The following is an 18,801-nucleotide window of genomic DNA, read 5'->3' on the forward strand; positions in this document are numbered from 1 at the left end:
GGGCTTTTAACACCCATCACGTTGTTAGACTACTGGGTGTAGTGTCGCAAGGTCAACCTACATTGGTAGTTATGGAATTGATGGTGAACGGCGATTTAAAGACGTATTTAAGAAGTCATCGACCGGACGTGTGCGAAAACTCCAAACAACCTCCGACGTTGAGAGAAATCTTGCAAATGGCGGTCGAAATTGCGGACGGCATGTCTTATCTCTCCGCGAAGAAATTTGTTCACAGAGATTTGGCTGCTCGCAATTGTATGGTAGCCGAGGATCTCACTGTAAAGATCGGTGACTTCGGCATGACAAGAGACATATATGAAACCGATTACTATCGAAAAGGATCCAAGGGACTGCTACCAGTTAGATGGATGGCACCGGAAAGTTTGAAGGACGGCGTATTCACCAGTTTTTCTGACGTTTGGAGCTACGGAGTTGTTCTGTGGGAAATGGTAACGCTAGCTTCGCAACCGTATCAGGGTTTGTCGAATGATCAGGTGAATACGAATTCTGCGATAAAATAATGTTCGGTTATTACACGTTTCTCTAAATTGTGTGTATGTTTTTTTAAAGGTATTGCGTTACGTAATTGAAGGAGGCGTTATGGAACGACCAGAAAATTGTCCTGACTCACTGTATAATTTAATGAGGCGTACCTGGAATCACAGAGCCACGAGAAGACCTACCTTTATAGACATCGAGACGCTGTTATTGCAAGAAGTTAGTATAAAAGATTTTGAGAACGTTAGCTTTTATCATAGCCTGGAAGGAATCGAAGCTCGAAATCAAAATAGTTCGCATTCACCACAAAATGATCAGTAAGTATATAACATTTTATATTAATTAATATAATAATTTGCACATTTGAGTAGTAAAATATGTGTAATTAAATTGTTCAATTTAAACAGAGATCTTGAAATGGTTCCTCTACAAGATTTACCGGAGGAAGAGATAGAGGGGGAGGAAAATTCGCCACTGCGTCAAGACTTTGGTGACTTTGCAAGTTTTGAGCCTCGCAGTATTAAAAATAACTTAAGTCCACGATACGGAGCAGATTCGTACGGCGAAACCTCAAAAGCTATTTCCAATTTCCATGACATGAATTCTACAAAAGTACCCAAAGCTGGATTCGATGAATTTGGCGGTATCTCCGGAGACTCGCTCGTATCTAGTAAGGACACGTTAAACTCGCCTTTTGTAGAAGGCAGCCTTAAATCAGTCAGGAGCTCGCCTTTTATATATAAGAAAAGTACTTCCCGCAGTAACGTAAGTCAAGGTTCTCTAGGCAAGCCTGCAAGTCCACAAAGTTTAGTTAAGCGACATTTTTTCGATAGCCCAAATCTGTCTAAATTTCGGGACGATCCCGATTACGAAAATAGGAGTCCTGAAATCATGTCAGGCATCGAAAAAAAGGAGATTACTTCTTTACACGTAGAATTTCCATCAGTGGACGTTATGGATATTCAGATTAATGGTGACAAAACAGAAAACAACAAGCGCACTGGAGACTATATGAACAAATCGGAAACATTGAATAACGGTTACATCGGCAATACGGCTACGTAGCTTTGCTGTACGAAATTTGATCACTTGGAGTGAATCGGACATGAGTATTCCAACAAAAAGGCAGTGTCTGTGCCAAATTTATGAGCATACTGGATTATCGTTTTGAAAAGGATTACATTGAGCAGTGTTTTCTGTATATGAAAGGGATGTTGGTGTGTTCTAGCTAACATACAAGTTATACTCATAAGTCTATATTTTAAACGTCTAGACGTAACTAAGAGTACAGGTCCTAACAAACAAGTGGAGTTTCCTCATACGGGTGTTACCATGTCTTAATTCCGTCTCTCTAAATGTAATTAATATCGCTACGCGTGTACAGCTAATTATATATTTGTTGCGCTGCGATGCATGTTGGAAAAGAGCAGCGAATATATTTATATCAGATACTGTCTTTTTGAAGTTGTCGCTAGTATAGTACATGTTAATACGGAGAGTTTACTTTGTACTCTAAAGACGCCGTTACCGTGGAGTTATTACAGACAGTTGCGATGTCAAATGTCTCTCCTTGAAATTGAGCCACCGAAACACGCGGCTGTCCATCGGCAATGCACATTTCCTGCTGACAAGCATATAGTAATTTCTCTCCCCATTAACTAACTAGCGTGTAAGCGTGTATCAAAGAATTAAGCAGGTTTATTATTTGTATCATAGACTTTATCGTTTATTTTCAGTCGCAAGGTGCGCTTTTTGCGCAATTTCTGCTGTAACTATATATTTGTATAGCATTGGTTTACTTTTTTCCCCCGAGTTTATAGTAAATATGGTAAATCAAAGTGGCAATTAGGTCGACTACCGCGTTGGTACGACATTTTGTTCACAGCAAAAGACCACATTTTATAAATTTTGTGAATTACGCCTAGTCGCCACTTTGCATGATTTTAAGCTTTGAACTCGTATAGTGATATAGATATGTTGGAAAGTATGTAAGTAGAGGGGGTGATTCAGAATAAGTGTACGGACTTAGCAAATATATCGCGTTCCTCTAATTTATAAATTTCTATTATATTTATGTTTTCTACATTGTTTTAATATTTTTGACTTTATTGTATCAGTTGATCTAAGAGTTCTGAATCCACCAATTGTTCGATACATAGTAGGAGAATAGAGAGTAAGGGTCCTTCTTTTTTTCTAATTGCAAAGGCTTTTCAGTAGCGATCGTACGATTAATGTGCATTTGCGATATATTATAGTTTGCAAAGAGTTCATAGCTTCTATTTTAATCCTTTTACTATAATTATAAAATCTTAAATGAAAACAAGTAGTATCTAATCTTTAGATTCACAATATTAATGTTATTCTTTTAATTTGAAAATTCTATCATGTTTAAATGCTGTAAAAATACTGGTATTAATTTAAACGGCGCCTTATCCTCGTTTCTCATTCTAGACAATCTCGCGAATATAGAGATCCAAAAGAAACAAATAAGACGAAGCTATATGTATGTTCGAAAAGTTTCAGGGCTGAAGAAATTAACGATCACAATAATATGTAAAAGAAGGCGTGTTCATCTGTCCTAATGCGAACTTTACTGAATCTGGTGCATTAAGTCATTTCGAAACGAGCAATAAGTAATTCTGTAAAAATATTCTTTAAGTTGCTATTGCGCTTCTGAAATTTTCCCGACATACCTTGTACATATGACATAGGCTATATGCTGTGTACGTAACTGTACTATTTCGTGGAGCTGGCATATGAAATCGCGCTTTGCCTCCTACAATATGCCTCTTCTAATATCTTCCACTCAGGAGGAAGATACAGTATATTTCTCACTGCGAACCAATACCACTTTTCGACTGAAAGTTAATATACATATTCCGCAAAGATTCACCGTGCAATCTACAATCGTGAGTTTATAGTCTCCATATCGTGCAATAGGATCATCCACAGTATTTATACACCGTAAACGACTACAACAGTCCACGGCGTAAGATATCGCTCTTAATCCGTTGCGTAATCGTTTCTGCGTTGCTCCACGAAATAAATTATGAAATTCAGAGGCATGCACCATGCTTATGAAGTAGAGAGAACGTAGACTGTCCTAGAGCCCAGTGAGAAACAAGATTGACGACGGACGAGAAAAGGTTGAACCCGTGTAGTCGTTACAGTCGCGAGACTAATAATATATTGGATGAATCCTAACGGAAAATGAGCTGAGGAAAGAGTTATTGTAATACGAGCAACGCAACGTAATGCAGTTGAGTCTAGACATAACGAGCCTCTAACACAAGACTGATTAGCTAATCCCACTATACATCCGTAATCTCTCAGTAAGTTAAAGATGCAAGATAAAATGGTAGAAGTTCCAGACTGTTCCATATCCGCAAACGCCCTCCTTTTGATGATTTATTTCGTTTGTTCTTACACTGCGCATCCGTTTGAAGGTATATTTAGCCCACTACGAGATTTATTAGTGCGATCCATGGTTGTTTCGTTCCTACAATATCGCGCGCATACGATCGTGCCACTTTGATTCGATGCTTGCTCAGAGTAAATGCGGCGAAGCAAAATGTACACATATATACACATATATATATGGGGTATCTGAAATCATTGTACAATTTTTCACACGCATAAATTGTGTGACATTAATCGTTTGACGATGCTATTTAAACAAATATTCTTCGTTGGAATCATTTAACTTGAATATTTCGTATTCAATTCATTAAATGGTCACAAAATCACATCTTTATTAAATTTTTGTTAAATAAAACTATTTTTTCTTGACACTTACACACACACGCACACACAAAATATCTAATAATGTATAAAATAAGTAAAAATATTATCTTATGGTGCAATTCGAAATGAAAAAAAAATACAATTATGTAATACATTATTTGTTATGTATACAAATTTTATTATTTATTATATTTAAATGTAGCTTGCGTAAAATTTTTCCAAGTTTTCTCAAAACCAACCGTTTGAAAATAATCCTGAACTTAAAAAAAATTTTTTTTATAAAAATATAGTAACACTTTAGTCTCTCAAGATACCCTATATACTTTTATCAACGAACAAATTACCAGTGACCTAATAGCACATGTCTAATGCTATTCCTTACACAGTTTGTATAAATTGTACATTGGATGTAAAGAAGAGTCGCAACATCACAGTTTGCGTACAGACGTAAGGTGTCGCGACAGATATAAGGAAGAAAAATGTAATTAGATAAAATGCGTGAAAAGCTTAAATTCTGTAGTGCGTGTCACCACTTCTTATTTAGGAATGTCCACTATTCAGTCTCTTTTCTTCTCCATCGCTTTTAGCGATTCTAGGCTAACGATCAAGCAGTTATCGCACTGTCTTTTCTTACGCGCCCGGAAATTCTGTTCACTTCCAACGTGCCAAGCTAAACGATTATTTATCGAAATGCTGTTACCTCTGATTGTGTAACGCATTCTGAACTTTTGACGAAATAATCAAATTATATCGGGATAGCGTACTTACAACCTTGCGTCACAGCACCTTTTTTCATCCCCTCGCAATTCTGACGATTTCATTTAATATACATTATACATAATCCGTTTCTTCCGTTCAGTTTAAACTGTTTGTTTTTTTTTTAAGGCGGAATGCTTTAATACGCGCAAGAAAATGCGCGTTTCAACACGAAAGGTGGTAGAAAGCCAGGTGCGCGTTAAACGGAATTCCCGGAGAGCAGAGAAGGAACGTGGCTAACGACGGATTAATTATCGGCCGATGTATCGTAATAATAAGCCTCGCTCGTATTGTGAAGTATCTAGTATAATAACAAACAAGCGCAGTTAACGCTTAGACCATGTACATGTACTATATACGAAATAAGTATCGTAAGATTAACACGAAATGTTTCCTATATGGCCGCGAGTCTCCGTATTATAAGAACGGCACGCGATCGCTAAACTTTAGGCCTATAGTTTAATAGCTCTGTAATATATTAGAGTAACTTGAAGATTTTAAGGTAGCACGTAATCATGTGTAATTATAAAAGTGTGCAGAAGTGTGTGCCTGTTGAATCGCTTGATTTGACAAGCGTGTGATCTGTTTGAACGTTATACGTAAATCACAAAGCAGAGATTTGAGGGTGTCGATGATGCCGATAGATCAATGTACATCTGTATCAATGTTGGGAAAAAGGTCGTCGAGTATCGGGCATGAGGCAGAAACGGCATTTATCGTAAAAACAATAAAATAAAGTAAAATTTAAGCGACGCCCCGACTGCGTCGCGAGAATAATTAAGTCCTCCGCTGATTTTAGACTGAAGCATAACTCCTAATCATCCTCGGCGTCGAGAAACCCTGACATAGGATTACTCCATCTCAATCCGTTAATTTATTTGTATTTATTCTGTGTAAAGGCAGACGAGTTTAGCGCAAACGCAATTTTGAGACGCTATCGATTAGTTAATATTTAACGCACCTGTTACAAATATATGAGCATTACACGGCGACTCGATTCCTTTCGCATCCGTTATCACGCCCTTCGTACTCCGAACACGTTACATCAATATCATTACCTTAGAATTCAGGAGACGCATTGATTTTTACATTAGGGGATATATTCCGGGTCACGTTTTGCAACTCGACATTTTTGTTGTACGCAATTCTTTTGTTACGAATACATTTTTACGGTATATAATAAAAAAAACTTGCAGTAAAAATAAAGCCCTGATCACGAGATTTCTTATTGCGACAGCAATGACTTCAATTAACATCCCACATACTGCTTTTATTCAGATTCTTGTCTCATTTTAAATACCGTTCGCAATTCTGTTCGCAGTTCCTATCATTACTATATTTACACAAATAATAGACGAGATCTCTGATATAACGTCGTGTATGATATCGCAAAGCGTTATATAAATGTAATCTAATATGTAATTTCAAATCATGTTTATGTTCTATTACTCTGTTCAGCCAATTTACTATTTTTTTCACTTTGCGAGATAAGTTATGCGATTACCCCCAACTGCTCAATATTAGATTGCTCAAGTTCCGCGACAATGAGATAATATCGTAAAATGATTTAGGATATTGTATTGTGTTGTATAAAATATGTAAGTCTTTTTATTTCAACTGAATTAATGAAACATTTTGTTCTCTTTTATAGTCTGATTTTCGTCATAGATTTTATTATACAAACTTACTTTTTTTTTAAATATAATAAGATCACGTTAGTTTCATTTTTGAAAAGAGTAAACAGCTTAGGGCTGACAGCAAATTAGATGATCGCGTTGCGGAGTTATTCAGGATAATTGCAAGCTTTTGTATGTTCGTTTGATAGGTTTAGATTTTTCAAAGAAGACCACTTCAAAAACCAGTTAATTTTTCATCGAAGTTGCGCGCATTTTAACAACGCGCGTAGTGTCCAATCGTTCCTATTGTATGAACACATCGACACTTGTATTTTGATTAGATCTTGTTACACGCGACAACTGGTATGTACATGTATAATACTGTTAATTACATGTTTTCTGTGCCTATCGTAGAACTATCGCTCATAGAATATACGCGTTTATTTAAATAAACGTGCATACGCTTCAGTTGTTCATTGTGTTCACGCAGTATTACGATAGTATATATATCACAGAGATTTATTTTTAACAATTCTACACAGAATACTTTGTATTTAAGCGACCATGTTATTTTGCTACTTTACTCAAATTACTGAAGGTGAACCGCGGCCACACGTTAACGCTAATTTGCAAACGCAATAGAAGCAAAGTTGTCCGGACCACAATTTGCGATCAGTCTGATACAGATGTGCAAAGATTGTAAATTCGGAATCTTTTCTTTTTATTTCCGCTTTTCGGCAATGTTTTGCGCGCCAGTTCCAGCCTACAAATGCTTGCGAATAGTGTTTCAATCGATTGTTGGCTAAAGTACACAAGTATGCGGACGAATTATACGGCGAGAGTGTTGTATGATGTTGGACTGTAAAGTGCGGATGAACGGAAGTGTGTTTATATAAAGGTATGTTTTAAATAAAATTAATGCACAGACATATTAGTCGACAAGACGCGTATGCGTTGGTATGTGAAGCTTCTCGAGAGAAAAAAAGGGCGAATGTAAAAAGAAAGATGAAACGGAATACTCGTTGTTTCCCCACAGGTTTAATGCCGAAGAATATTTTATCGTTAACATCGATCTCTATGGAGCTGATGTATGCTTGGGTCCTTCTGTTAATGATCATAGTCGTTAGATGGATTATCCACCTCTGATGCAATGTTAACGCGTTAATAAATAAATAATTCGCCCTCGTAAAAGGGCGGGAAGGGATACCGAATCAAAGATTAGCCTAATGTCTTCTAATAATCGCGTGCGTGACGCTGTCAACGATACGCGAACCGTTCACGATCAGGTGTTGTACAGGCCGGTTTTGAAATACAGATCGATTAATATATCTACATAATTAATATTATTTAATGTAAAGTGAGACACAGGTCGATTTTAACAGAGTTTTTCAAGACGCGCGGATTTACACCACTTTGAACATTTGTAAACTCCTACGCTGTATGAGGAACTCACCATATTACGAGGACAAACCACTTGCTTAGAATTTCTTTCAGGTGATGCACAAACGCTAGTGTATATTTTCGTGTTGAGTTTGAAGCAACCGCCACTGCCACGTTGAAAGACAAGCCTACGAGGAAACAAAAGAAGATACATTATGAATGAAACATAACATAAGCTCGCAACATCAGTATCTCGAAATTGGATCCTCGTCTCGCATGATGCGCGTCATCTTCAATCTTTCGTTGTTCGCTTCTACGATAATACGACGTGTCGCGCGTAATCGCTTATACATTTGCGCGTCGCCGTGCAACGTCACGGAGCGTTACATGGAAATTCAATGATTGTTCGCTGTACGGTGCGACATAGCATAGCAGATAATTGGGTGTTTTAGCGAGAGCACTAACGAATTAGCAAAGCGTCTATTTTTTTATAGATTAAGGATCAGTTTTGTTGCGTACGCCAAGAAGCGCGACGATTTCTTTTCTTTGTCTTCTGTAAGTCACGTCTTTGAGCGTCGCACGAACGTATGTACGATGTGGGGGGTGTAAGTGACGATTTACATTCGTGCGGACGACGAACGCGAGAACGAGAACCGAAATGCACCTCGGAGCCGGTGACAAGAGCCGATAGTTGCTAGGCACAGCCATTGCTGCGGATAGTCGTAGTCGTAACATTTCATTTGTAACATCATTGTAAGAGTATAGGACCGCGCTATGGAGGGGCGACGATCCCTCTTCTGTCACTGTATATCTTTAAATGTCTTTTCCCTCCCGTCGCGCAACCCCTCGAAGGTATATTGATGTGCCCACGCCCGGGACAACGCTTGACAAATTTAGATTATATATCCAATTATCTTACATTAAAAATTGTATTTACTATTATTAACTATACGATACGCGCTGTACGCAGAGGAAGAAACAAACTTTATTTACCAAATACCAGTTTTTTAATAAAAATCTTTTTGTGAAGGAAAACATCGAACCACTGCTACGCAGTTTGGTAAATTTGTGTTAAACTTTACATATATCGCATGCCCCAAACGGTCCACTCTAATTTTTCTGGTAATATTTTCTAACGCAATATGAATACGTTGATACGCGCACGGATGCCACATTAATATTTCAACACAAAATTAATGCACTCTTCGTTTGCACTTTGAAGTTAATTTTGTGGAAAATTAAAATTATATTTTTCGTGATCAAACAAACTTAGAAAATAAGCTATTTTTACTTTCTGTACGTGTGATTGTTCAAACTTTAAATGTATTTTCTTGGTTCTTTTAAGACGTGAATCTTTATCGGAAGTTTCAAGAGCAAGAGACTTCCAGAGATCTGGTTCTTGGCTTTTTCCTCTTACGTAAATTGCTGTCGACACAACAGGATGTATATAGTGTGGAATTATAATATATTTCATTTATCAATTCCTACAGGAAAAGGTTGTTGTACTTACTTAAGAAATCCGTCAAGTCATCGGCACGTCTTCGTCGATTACAGCTTCATGGGAAGGAATGCGGACATAACAGTTCAACGAAGTAAGTAGATGAAAATCATGCAACTCACTGATCAGAAGATAAGACATAAGAAGATAGCGTAGTCGCAAATAATCGCATTCGATACGACAAATCCCTTCGTAGCGGTTGAATTTGACAACTCGCGAGAGTACATACAAAACAACTCAATTTCTCTTTAATTTCCTGTTAACGCGAATGCAATATCAAGACACGCTTTCGCGATGTGCCGCGAGAACTTCTGTGTCACAGTATGAATAATCGATTATACGATTGCATCTGCGTCTTCATCTTGCTCGCGATATTACAATCGTCGATTTGTCATGCGAAAGTCATCAACGACACTCGCAGGTACTGACAGTACGTGATTTTCTTAAGCTACTCTGCATTACTCGCCCGTTTTCGGGTAATCTATTGTAGACTCGACGAGATTTTACACTTTCTGCTTGTCACTACTTGTTACGCTTTTATTCTTTGCACGTAAAATGCTCTTTTATATTTTACGTCGCTTGAAAGATTACGCGTTTCTAGAACGAAACGGGAGATTTCCATTGCTGAAACATCACAATCGATAGGAGACACCAGTTATGGAAAAGAAATAAACTTGGAACACGACGAGACGGGCGATGACGATCCCGAAGGGGACGACGCATATCGAGACAATACGAAAGAGAAACGTAAAGTCTCGAGGAAAGCCTCCGTCGTCTCCGTCGATCTTCATCCATCAAACTCTGAGGGGTCCTTCGATCGTGACGACGTGTCCAGCTACCTTAATTCGCAACACTCGAGTGAGGAACCAGAAGAAGTGGACGAAGAGTCAGCGGAACGCGATAAAAATAAAGAGGGAAACAATCTCGTGCGTCTACCCCGTGAGACAGACGGTGATCTTGACAGATATACCGATCAGGAGAGATCGAGCCTGTACGACGATTACGAGGCGAAAGACGTCGCGAAGCGTGGCGTCCTAAGTGGTCCGGAGGATTACGAGGAAGTAGAAGACGACTCGGCGGGAATGTCGGATGATGTAGCTGCGGTGCGAGAATCGATGAGTGAAGTCAAGAAGAGAGAAGTGCGGAAGGATGCTCGGGTGAAGAGAGACCAAGTGGAAATTTCAGAAATGCCCGATACGTCCAAGTCGAGTCCGGACAATCCAGCACAGTTAGAAGAGTCAAGTGTCGCGGCAAAAATCCCTTACTCGCGCCAAGTTTCTCGTATCGAATTGTCGAAAGGGTTTAACGAAGCGTCAGCATCCAACGACACGCCCAAGATGAAAGGTTCTAGATCGATGGGCGTAATCTCAAAGTTGAGCGATTCCTCCAAGTTCCGAGAGTCAATGGGCAAAGTTACTTCGTCTAAAAACGATGAATCAAATGCGGAATACGAGAAACGCGTGGAAGAGGAGATTCAACGGAAGATCGATTTGCTCAAGGAGGAGATTCAACGAGACATCGAGGCGCAACAACGGATAAGAGACATCGAGGACAACAATGCCAGGTTTGATGAGTTGCAGGATCAAGAGCACGAGGACGAGGAGAGACGGAATTTCAAGGATGAACCGATCGAGAAACGCCAGGCTGTAGCCAAAAGATCCGTACGCGAGATCGCCGACGACACGGCTGGTTCTTCCAAGAAGAACGAGAAGAAACGATCTTTGAGAAGAGAACTGCGGAAGAAGCAACCACATCGATCTAGCAAGATCGACAAGGGTACTTCGAAGGAGAACGAAGATCTGAAAAAACGATTCGTGGCTAATCGCGATAAGTCTTCTCAGCAAATTCCTTCGAAAGGACTCTTGAAAAAGAAACGCGAGCGTGTCAGGCAAGTTTTCTTGGAGAATAACGATCAGCATCAGGCCAAGAAGAGACAATCTAGAAGTTACACGCTGCCATCCTGCGATCGGATAGCCATTGGACCCGAAAAGGAATTATTCATGAGTCCTGATTCGAATTCTTATCACACGGACACCCGAATGGTAAGGTTTAGTGGCAAATGGACTAAAACTATCCACTGTTGCGCGATGTATTATTGATGATATAAAAATTGATATATTGCGTAAAATAAATTGTATAGTAATTGCTTAAAATTAGTATAAATATAAATGTTAGTATATAAAAATGAAATAAGCGATAAACAAACTGCTGCAGCTCCAAGAATCTTTGCCTGTTGACGGTGAAGACGAGAACAACGAGGGAGAACAGAATCCTACGATGGAACACTCGGATTCTTTAGTGTCTCTCACTGGAAGTTCGCGGGAATTGAGTCCACGTTTAGAGAAAGAGTACAAAGAGGCCTTCGGTGGATTACAAAGTGAATCCGGCAGTGCCTTAGCCAGATTCAAGAGGATCAAACGCGGGCTTGCAGGTACTACTGCAAAAATTTGAAGTTTTTGTCAAGATGTAAAATGACGAATCTTTCATTTACAATCTTCAGGGTAAAAATATTTTCATCGTACAAAATAAAATTATGCAAACGATATTTCTAAACTAAGATCGTAATAGCAAAAGATTAACTAATAGGAATATACCGGGCTAGATTTATGTAAAGAAATCATAGATATTAAAGAAAGCCGAATGCATTTGTAATTAGAGAACAGGTTATAGCTATAATAAAGTTAGATAGTGCTATTAATTACGAAATATTGCGAGTCGATTTAATTATAGCCGAAATAAATGATATGAACTCTCTTGACCAAGGTGGATAAACTATATTTTTTTATCACTAATTATTCAAGAATTTTATTCTATTTCTACGCCAGCTTCTATAATCTAAAAAGAAATCGGGATACACATTATTGCAGGATATTTTTGTCTTTCTTTTCTGTATTTAATAATTATTCTTATACATTTTGGCACAACATTTCATATTATATTTTTACATAATAAAAATTCATGAACGTAGCACGTTTTAATTCGACTTCAAAAGTGCGAAGAGTCTTGATATAAATTATTATGCAACTCTACGTCACATATTTAAAGTACAATTTATAATACGCACCATTTTTGCTCGCATATTACTTGACGGTCTCTCATGAGCGATTAAAAAAAATATATAAAAATATTACACACGAAATATTATACTGAAAAACTATCGGCAAATATTACAGAGTTTAATATAAACTTACATAGAAAATAGAAAAATGTACATGTATCAATCAAAATTTGCGATAATTTCTATTAAATTTTTCTTCTCCTCTGTACTTGCAAAACTGTATTGTACAGATAATATAGACAGTTCTTTAAGTTGTTTTGGCCCAATATTAAAAACAGAATTTAATATCTCTAATTCCTTTGATAAGCACGTGTTAAAAACACCTTTATCATCAGTCTAAAAAAAGTTTTTATTTTTAAGTGAATTTTCAACAATATGTGTTATTTTTCATACTTACCCCAATAGTTATAGGATGTCCAACTTTGTACAGATATTTAAATTGATGATGCATATAAGACGGCACTGTTTTACATTTAATGTTTGATGTCAAGCATAATTCTAGATTAGGCGAAAAGAAATAATACACATCAAAAGTGTCCATAAAAACATCTGTCTTTAAACAGGAATTATCAAAGATCTCTTACCAACAGGAATTTTGGAGTCCAATAGCATATCAAGCAATTGCTGAGAACCTTGTAAACTAGGATGAATACAAGTGCAGTGTCCCAATCGATCAGGTTTAAATTTTAGAATATCCTTTGTTTCCACTTCATTTGGCACCTATATTTATATATACTATATTATATATATTATACGTCTATAGAGAAAGAGATAGTTGATCATATCTAAAAAATAATTCACCTCTGCACAATGAGCCGTAATTCTGAGGCCTACTTTCCTAGACATTTCTAATAACTCTAAAAATGAATCGCCCGCTGTTGGATCGCCACTAAGATCAATACCCACAACATACTCTGGGTACTTCTTCGTAAACTCTATAGCAAGATTTATGTTTTCTTCTGCAGACTCGTAGCCTTGTTTTCGATTAATTGATACCAGTAGTTTTACAAGAATTTGTGGAAATTCAGCTTTGGACGCCCTGAACACATATCAGATATTATTTACTAATTGTTTCAGGGGAAAATTAAAAATATGTCATTAATATATTGTAGTATACATACTCGATAGCTTTTATCACAGCTTCAAGATATTCAATTTTTGTCATTGAATCCTTTACAGCACGAGGTGTGCTTCTCAATTCTAAATAAATCACATTGTCCTCGCGAAACTCTCTTATCACATCGCAAGTAGCAACAAATACAGCCTGCGGTGTAATTGTCAATGCATGTGCTGTGTCAAACATCTTAAAACATCTGAAAAATGATTACATTTAACGATTCGTGATCTGAATGGTACTTTGTAGGGAAGTAAGTAAAAGAATGCCTATACGTACTCGTTTAAAGATGAGAAATTGGTAATGTCCACAAGAGCTTGATCGCAAGTACCACCTGAGCGTTGCATCTTACATAATTTTTGTAACGTGTTCACACTTAATGAACCGTTTAAATGTGCATGGAGTTCCTAATCCATCAAAGATACAATTAACCGTTTAGTAGATAAAAATGTATAAAATTATAGTACTTATTATGCCTGTACAATAAGCGTCACTTTTACAATTAGACGAGGAACATAAAAACGTACCACTTTGGGTAATCTTTGGCAAAACTCCTGTATATCCATTTTACTGTTCACTGTACGTTCTGATTTTATGAAACAATTATTAATGTTTCATATTATTTCACGTTGAAAATGCAATCGAAGGTGTTTACATTTACGTTCACGAGTTGTTTGAGAGATAGATGGAGTTAGCTCACCATCGAGCGTGAATGAGAGAAACCACGTGACACACGGAAAACCTGTCAGATAAGATCAATAAAAAAGAATAGAATAGGAATTTTTATATAATGGACAATTATCTTTTGAAGGAGAAGATACCGGTTGATACAAAATTGAAATAATGGAATAATTTATATATTTATATATTTTGTACATTACTCAAGTATGTGCATATATTATATGGTATGTAATATTGTATATATTGTAATTTGCAATTTATGGATTTATGTACAATTCTGTTTAACACATTTATCTAATTTACATGATATATCTGTGTAATACACATGTGCATATACATTGCACAAACACATATATATATAATATATACACATGTACGAATTTACATAAATTGTAAATTATCATAAGCTATTTCTGGCACTTACATTATGTGTTTTTATACTTTTATCATATGTTCATTACATACGTGAAAAGGTTAAATAGCCAATAATGATTTTATGCCACAAGTTGTGATCATTTGTTTGATTTGCTGAAGAAAGTTACTTATGGACCACGAAGTTGAGCTAATAGAGCTTCATTTTTACGACATTCAATAGTAAGCTGTCTAACTGCCGCAACATATTTGCGTTGCTGCTCCACGAGGGTGACGAGTTGTCGGCTAAGCGTATCTCGTCTACCTTTTTCATCGGTACATCGTTTCTCCACCTAAAATATAAAATCCTCTTTTAAATTGCTATTTCTTTCATCCTGCAACATGAACTTATTGTTGAATTTATAAAATCAGAAAATTTTAAAGCGTACAGTATACATAAAGAAACAAAAATGTCCAGCCAGCATTTTTCACGAATCAATTCTTATAGAAATGAAATTGAAACTGTTATTTCAAATTAAATATGTTTATGCCTTATTCTGGCCGATACTACATATTGCACATTACCATCGCTTTGTTGCGCTTCACTCCTGCAACAATTGTCTCGAACTGTTTTAGAAATTGTTCCTTGCCACTTGTCGATGCCATAGCTCTGTCGTAAAACGTGTTAAATTATATATATTGTATATTGTAACATTACGGATATACGAAAACTATTAATATTTATAATACGTACTCATTATAGTTATCCTGAATGGAATTTAGTAATGACAATTCCTTACTTATGTACAGTTTGGTATCATCGAGGGTATTGTATAGTGTATAATATTGTTTAGTTTCTTTGTGCTTGGCTGAAACTGTAACACATCTCTTTAATAGGAATTTCTCGAAATTATAGATACTTATAAATTGCAAGATTGTTCTCGTATTCGTAAATGAAGATAAATTCAGTTAACCTTGATTATAGAGTTCCATAAAACGACGTTGATATTGCGTCAGTTCAGAGCGTCCTGGAACATCATCCAATTGTCTCGTTAAGGATGCAATAATTCTATTCTTTTTAGCCAATTGCAATCGCACTCGTGTTATAGCTTCCTTCTGCTCTTCATATTCTTTGACACGATCCTCCTCTTCCACTGGAGTACCGTTTTCAATCTCTTGTAACATACCCCGGAGAAGATTTAAGTCCGACTTGCATTGCTCTCGGAAATTGTGTTCTTGTTCCTTTAATCCCTCATGCACAGATAGAAGTTCTTCTAATCGTTTGAAGATACTAAAAGTTGAATAAAAATTCCTATTACTTATTTCACCCTTGTAAAAAAAGATTGACATGTATATATAATTTTTTTTTCAATCAATCGTAACTCTATTATCTGAATACCTGTCGTTATCATGAATTCCAATTTCCCGAATCTTTTTAAATGAGCGCTCAATGGTTTCTCTCCCCGCACGATGTTCTTTCACTTTTTCTACTATTTCAGCAAGTTTATCGGATAAGCTATCTCTCTCCTTTGTTAATTTGCGCACTCTGGATTGCAATGTCGTCTTTTGTTTTTGCAATGCAATTAGAGCGCGTGACGAATCCGTCGCGCCACCATCCTACATTAATAAAAATATCATGTTGCATGTTTCGAGTATATCGCGCAAAAGTACATTCTATATTTAAATCTACCTCTATTTCAGAAGTAGCCATGGCTGCATACTTTTCTGCCACTTTAGCAATTTCTTGCGCTTGTATGCCGACGATGTTTCCAACTGTACTTACACTTAAGCGTACCTACATAAAAAATTACAATACTATAAACTATGTTGCAATTGACAGTAAATGACTTTGTAAAAATTATTTTAAAACAGCCTTGATTGAACGCCGTTCGTTTTCCCAGTATAACATTAAAAAAATCTACATACCGAATTTTCTTCTATAACGGATAGAGCAGCGGTAATTTGTTCAGTCGTGTTCTAAAAAAATGTGCATTCATATACATAAACTTCTCTACTAATTTAAGAAATATTATTAAATAGAGAGTGGTGTATTTATAACTAATACCTTCTCAATTTTTTCATTATTTGACTCATTTTTCGAATCGCTGCTTTTAGACTCTGTCGATGTTGTTGCCGACGTATTTTTAACAGCCTCGAATGGTGCTTCATATTCTAATACTGTACCAATAAATCTATTTGATTCGTCTTTCACCAAATCTTCTTTTTGTTTGAACAAACGGCGTGGTTCATAAGCTTTCTATCATATATTAAAGAAACATAAAATAGCATAGCGCGTATCCACATATTCGTCAAGTTTCTACAACTAAATGTTTTTCGCAAAATAATTTGTACCTTAACTAAACGTAAATTCCTGACGATATTCTTATCAGCTGTTGCTCCAATTTCAGAATCGTCGCTAAAAGAATGCTTTTTGTGAAACTGATTCAAGGCGAAGGATCTCACAAAGTCTGCCATTTCCTGTCGCATCTCCATAGAACGCTTTACTAGCCACTGAATCACTGGGAATATATGGATACAATCTAGACCTTGTATTTGATGTGGTTCTATTCGGTACGGACAGTTCATTTTGGGGAGCATAACCACAATTTTCTCTGTCAACGAACTGCAATATACATATTTATATTTGACACACTGTCAAAGGAGATTAGTCAGTTATTATTAAAACATTTTGTGTACAAAAGGATAAAGAATAGAAGATATGAAAAATAAAAAGAAACATTATATGCTAAGTAAAATGTACATTTTCAAGTATGTATAATGGGATACATACATTTTTTGACCAATTGTAAGATTCTCTTGAAAAAGTAAATCCACGTCTACGTCAAAATTGCATGACTCTATGCACCAGGTCATGCCGCCGACAACCTAATAAACATTTCATTTTTCCAAATTACATACGAGTTTGATAAAAGTAAAAAAAATTTTGAAATAATTTGCGAACCTTATCGAAATTTGATAAACCTTTAATTCGCGCTCTAAAGTAACCCGCAGCGACAAGTAAGTCAATAATCTCTTGAAATTTAGTGGTTTGTTCCTCATCCTCGCGTACGTCAACCTAAGAACATGATATTTGAACGATTAATTCAATATATTTAAAATAATAAGTATACGAGTTTCATTGTATATGCAGTGTATTCCATTTGAGTAACTCATCTCAAGAATTACTTATGTAACTGGATATCAAGGTATATATTTTTGTGCACTTGATTTGTGCCTCCTATTTCAATTGGTGATAAATAAGTTTATTTCTCTGATACTCAGACACTCTGTCTGTTGTTTATCTCACATAAATACACCTTTTTCTGCTTGAATTTTTATGTATATTGGAAATTTAACCAATTTAACAGGATAAAAGGCTTGGATAATTTCAAGTTTTACAATATTAAGAGGAAAACAGATAATAAATAGCAAAACAACATACTTTTACCGAATAGATGTTGACTACCAGATATGGAATATCTTACCTCGGTACTCTCAGAACTTCTCAATAACCTTTTCGGCACATCGTTCAGCATATTGTAATTTTTCAGAGGTGGCACGCTTTTTTTTTATTTTCTACGTACGCGTATTTTAAATGAAAAAAGGGAATGTATTCACAATTTGTCTTAACGCTAACCTCCTGAGCGATCGAGGGCGCATCCGGCGCATTCGAAGGTCGGGAACATGGACCTAAGAATCTCTGGACCGAGCACGAAGTGGGAGAACGGGCAAGGGGGCTGGCAAATTTGCGGTAAGGGGGGGGCGAGAGTGCTCTCCTTTTCTGTCCTCTTGGTATCTCATGGTATCTCTTTCTACAAGAGGTCACTGTGACCTCTTGTAGAAAGAGAGGTCCAAGAGGACAGAAAAGGAGAGCACTCTCGCCCCCCTTACCGCAAATTTGCCAGCCCCCTCGCCGTATGCTCGGTCCAGAGATTCTTAGGTCCATGCATGATGCAAGTCTCCTTGCATCATGGGTCCATGGTCGGGAAAGAACGATGGTGCTGCGCCCTGCTTCTGCATCCGAAAGTGCGAATTAAGAGTACTTTACGCTCCGCGTCCAGATATTTCCTACGTCCGTGGCATAGAACTTATAATTCTATGGTCC

At 36.8% G+C, this 18,801-nt stretch overlaps 4 protein-coding genes across 7 annotated transcripts in view; 2 read left to right on the forward strand and 2 right to left on the reverse strand.

Annotated features, from left to right (window-relative positions):
• The window catches only part of LOC105560323 (insulin-like receptor), a 55,643-nt gene extending 46,614 nt beyond the window's left edge, over positions 1–9,029 (forward strand). For 3 of the 4 annotated variants that reach the window (XM_012009343.1, XM_012009342.1, XM_012009344.1), the window contains exons 10-12: positions 2–494; positions 571–815; positions 906–4,312. In XM_012009343.1, the coding sequence (XP_011864733.1) occupies positions 2–494; positions 571–815; positions 906–1,563 (1,396 nt within the window). In that variant the 3' untranslated portion in view covers positions 1,564–4,312. Of the gene's footprint in view, position 1; positions 495–570; positions 816–905; positions 4,313–5,127 lie in introns of those variants that run through there. The other variant, XM_012009345.1, reaches the window with a different exon arrangement.
• A 1,029-nt stretch (positions 9,030–10,058) lies between these two features.
• On the forward strand, positions 10,059–12,271 carry LOC105560322 (myb-like protein X; the record flags this gene model as incomplete). The annotated part of the gene is made up of 2 exons (XM_012009341.1): positions 10,059–11,534; positions 11,707–12,271. Coding segments are annotated over 2 exons (1,713 nt in total), but the record flags the coding sequence as incomplete, so codon positions are not given.
• A 124-nt stretch (positions 12,272–12,395) lies between these two features.
• Positions 12,396–14,535, reverse strand: LOC105560321 (adenosine deaminase-like protein). Its single transcript, XM_012009340.1, has 7 exons — positions 14,192–14,535; positions 13,944–14,071; positions 13,672–13,863; positions 13,352–13,589; positions 13,135–13,270; positions 12,948–13,048; positions 12,396–12,886 (listed from the first exon to the last, which is right to left on the reverse strand). Exons 1-7 carry the CDS (start codon positions 14,228–14,230, stop codon positions 12,710–12,712), a joined length of 1,011 nt encoding a protein of 336 aa, XP_011864730.1. The 5' UTR covers positions 14,231–14,535; the 3' UTR covers positions 12,396–12,709.
• Positions 14,536–14,554: 19 nt separating this feature from the next.
• Positions 14,555–18,390, reverse strand: LOC105560324 (coiled-coil domain-containing protein 93). Its single transcript, XM_012009346.1, has 12 exons — positions 18,182–18,390; positions 17,659–17,772; positions 17,488–17,582; positions 17,049–17,319; positions 16,762–16,953; positions 16,623–16,673; positions 16,387–16,491; positions 16,096–16,313; positions 15,671–15,987; positions 15,451–15,571; positions 15,282–15,366; positions 14,555–15,049 (listed from the first exon to the last, which is right to left on the reverse strand). The coding sequence occupies exons 1-12, from the start codon at positions 18,230–18,232 to the stop codon at positions 14,888–14,890; spliced, it is 1,782 nt and encodes a 593-aa protein (XP_011864736.1). The 5' UTR covers positions 18,233–18,390; the 3' UTR covers positions 14,555–14,887.
• Positions 18,391–18,801: the final 411 nt, after the last annotated feature.

Source organism: Vollenhovia emeryi, unplaced genomic scaffold, assembly GCF_000949405.1.
Source record: "Vollenhovia emeryi isolate VEMERY1.0 unplaced genomic scaffold, V.emery_V1.0 DF939233.1, whole genome shotgun sequence".
Taxonomy (NCBI): Eukaryota; Metazoa; Arthropoda; class Insecta; order Hymenoptera; family Formicidae; genus Vollenhovia; species Vollenhovia emeryi.

Bases quoted from the DNA above. Each gene is read 5' to 3' on its own strand.
- LOC105560321 (XM_012009340.1), bottom strand. From the start codon at position 14,230: ATGGATATACAGGAGTTTTGCCAAAGATTACCCAAAGTG. The intron at 14,072-14,191 runs GTACGTTTTTAT...TTGATGGATTAG, and splicing joins GCCAAAGATTACCCAAAGTG to GAACTCCATGCACATTTAAA. The intron at 13,590-13,671 runs GTATGTATACTA...ATATGTGTTCAG, and splicing joins GCTGTGATAAAAGCTATCGA to GGCGTCCAAAGCTGAATTTC.
- LOC105560324 (XM_012009346.1), bottom strand. From the start codon at position 18,232: ATGCTGAACGATGTGCCGAAAAGGTTATTGAGAAGTTCTGAGAGTACC. The intron at 17,583-17,658 runs GTTCGCAAATTA...AATGTTTATTAG, and splicing joins GTTTATCAAATTTCGATAAG to GTTGTCGGCGGCATGACCTG. The intron at 17,320-17,487 runs GTATGTATCCCA...TGTATATTGCAG, and splicing joins CTTACAATTGGTCAAAAAAT to TTCGTTGACAGAGAAAATTG.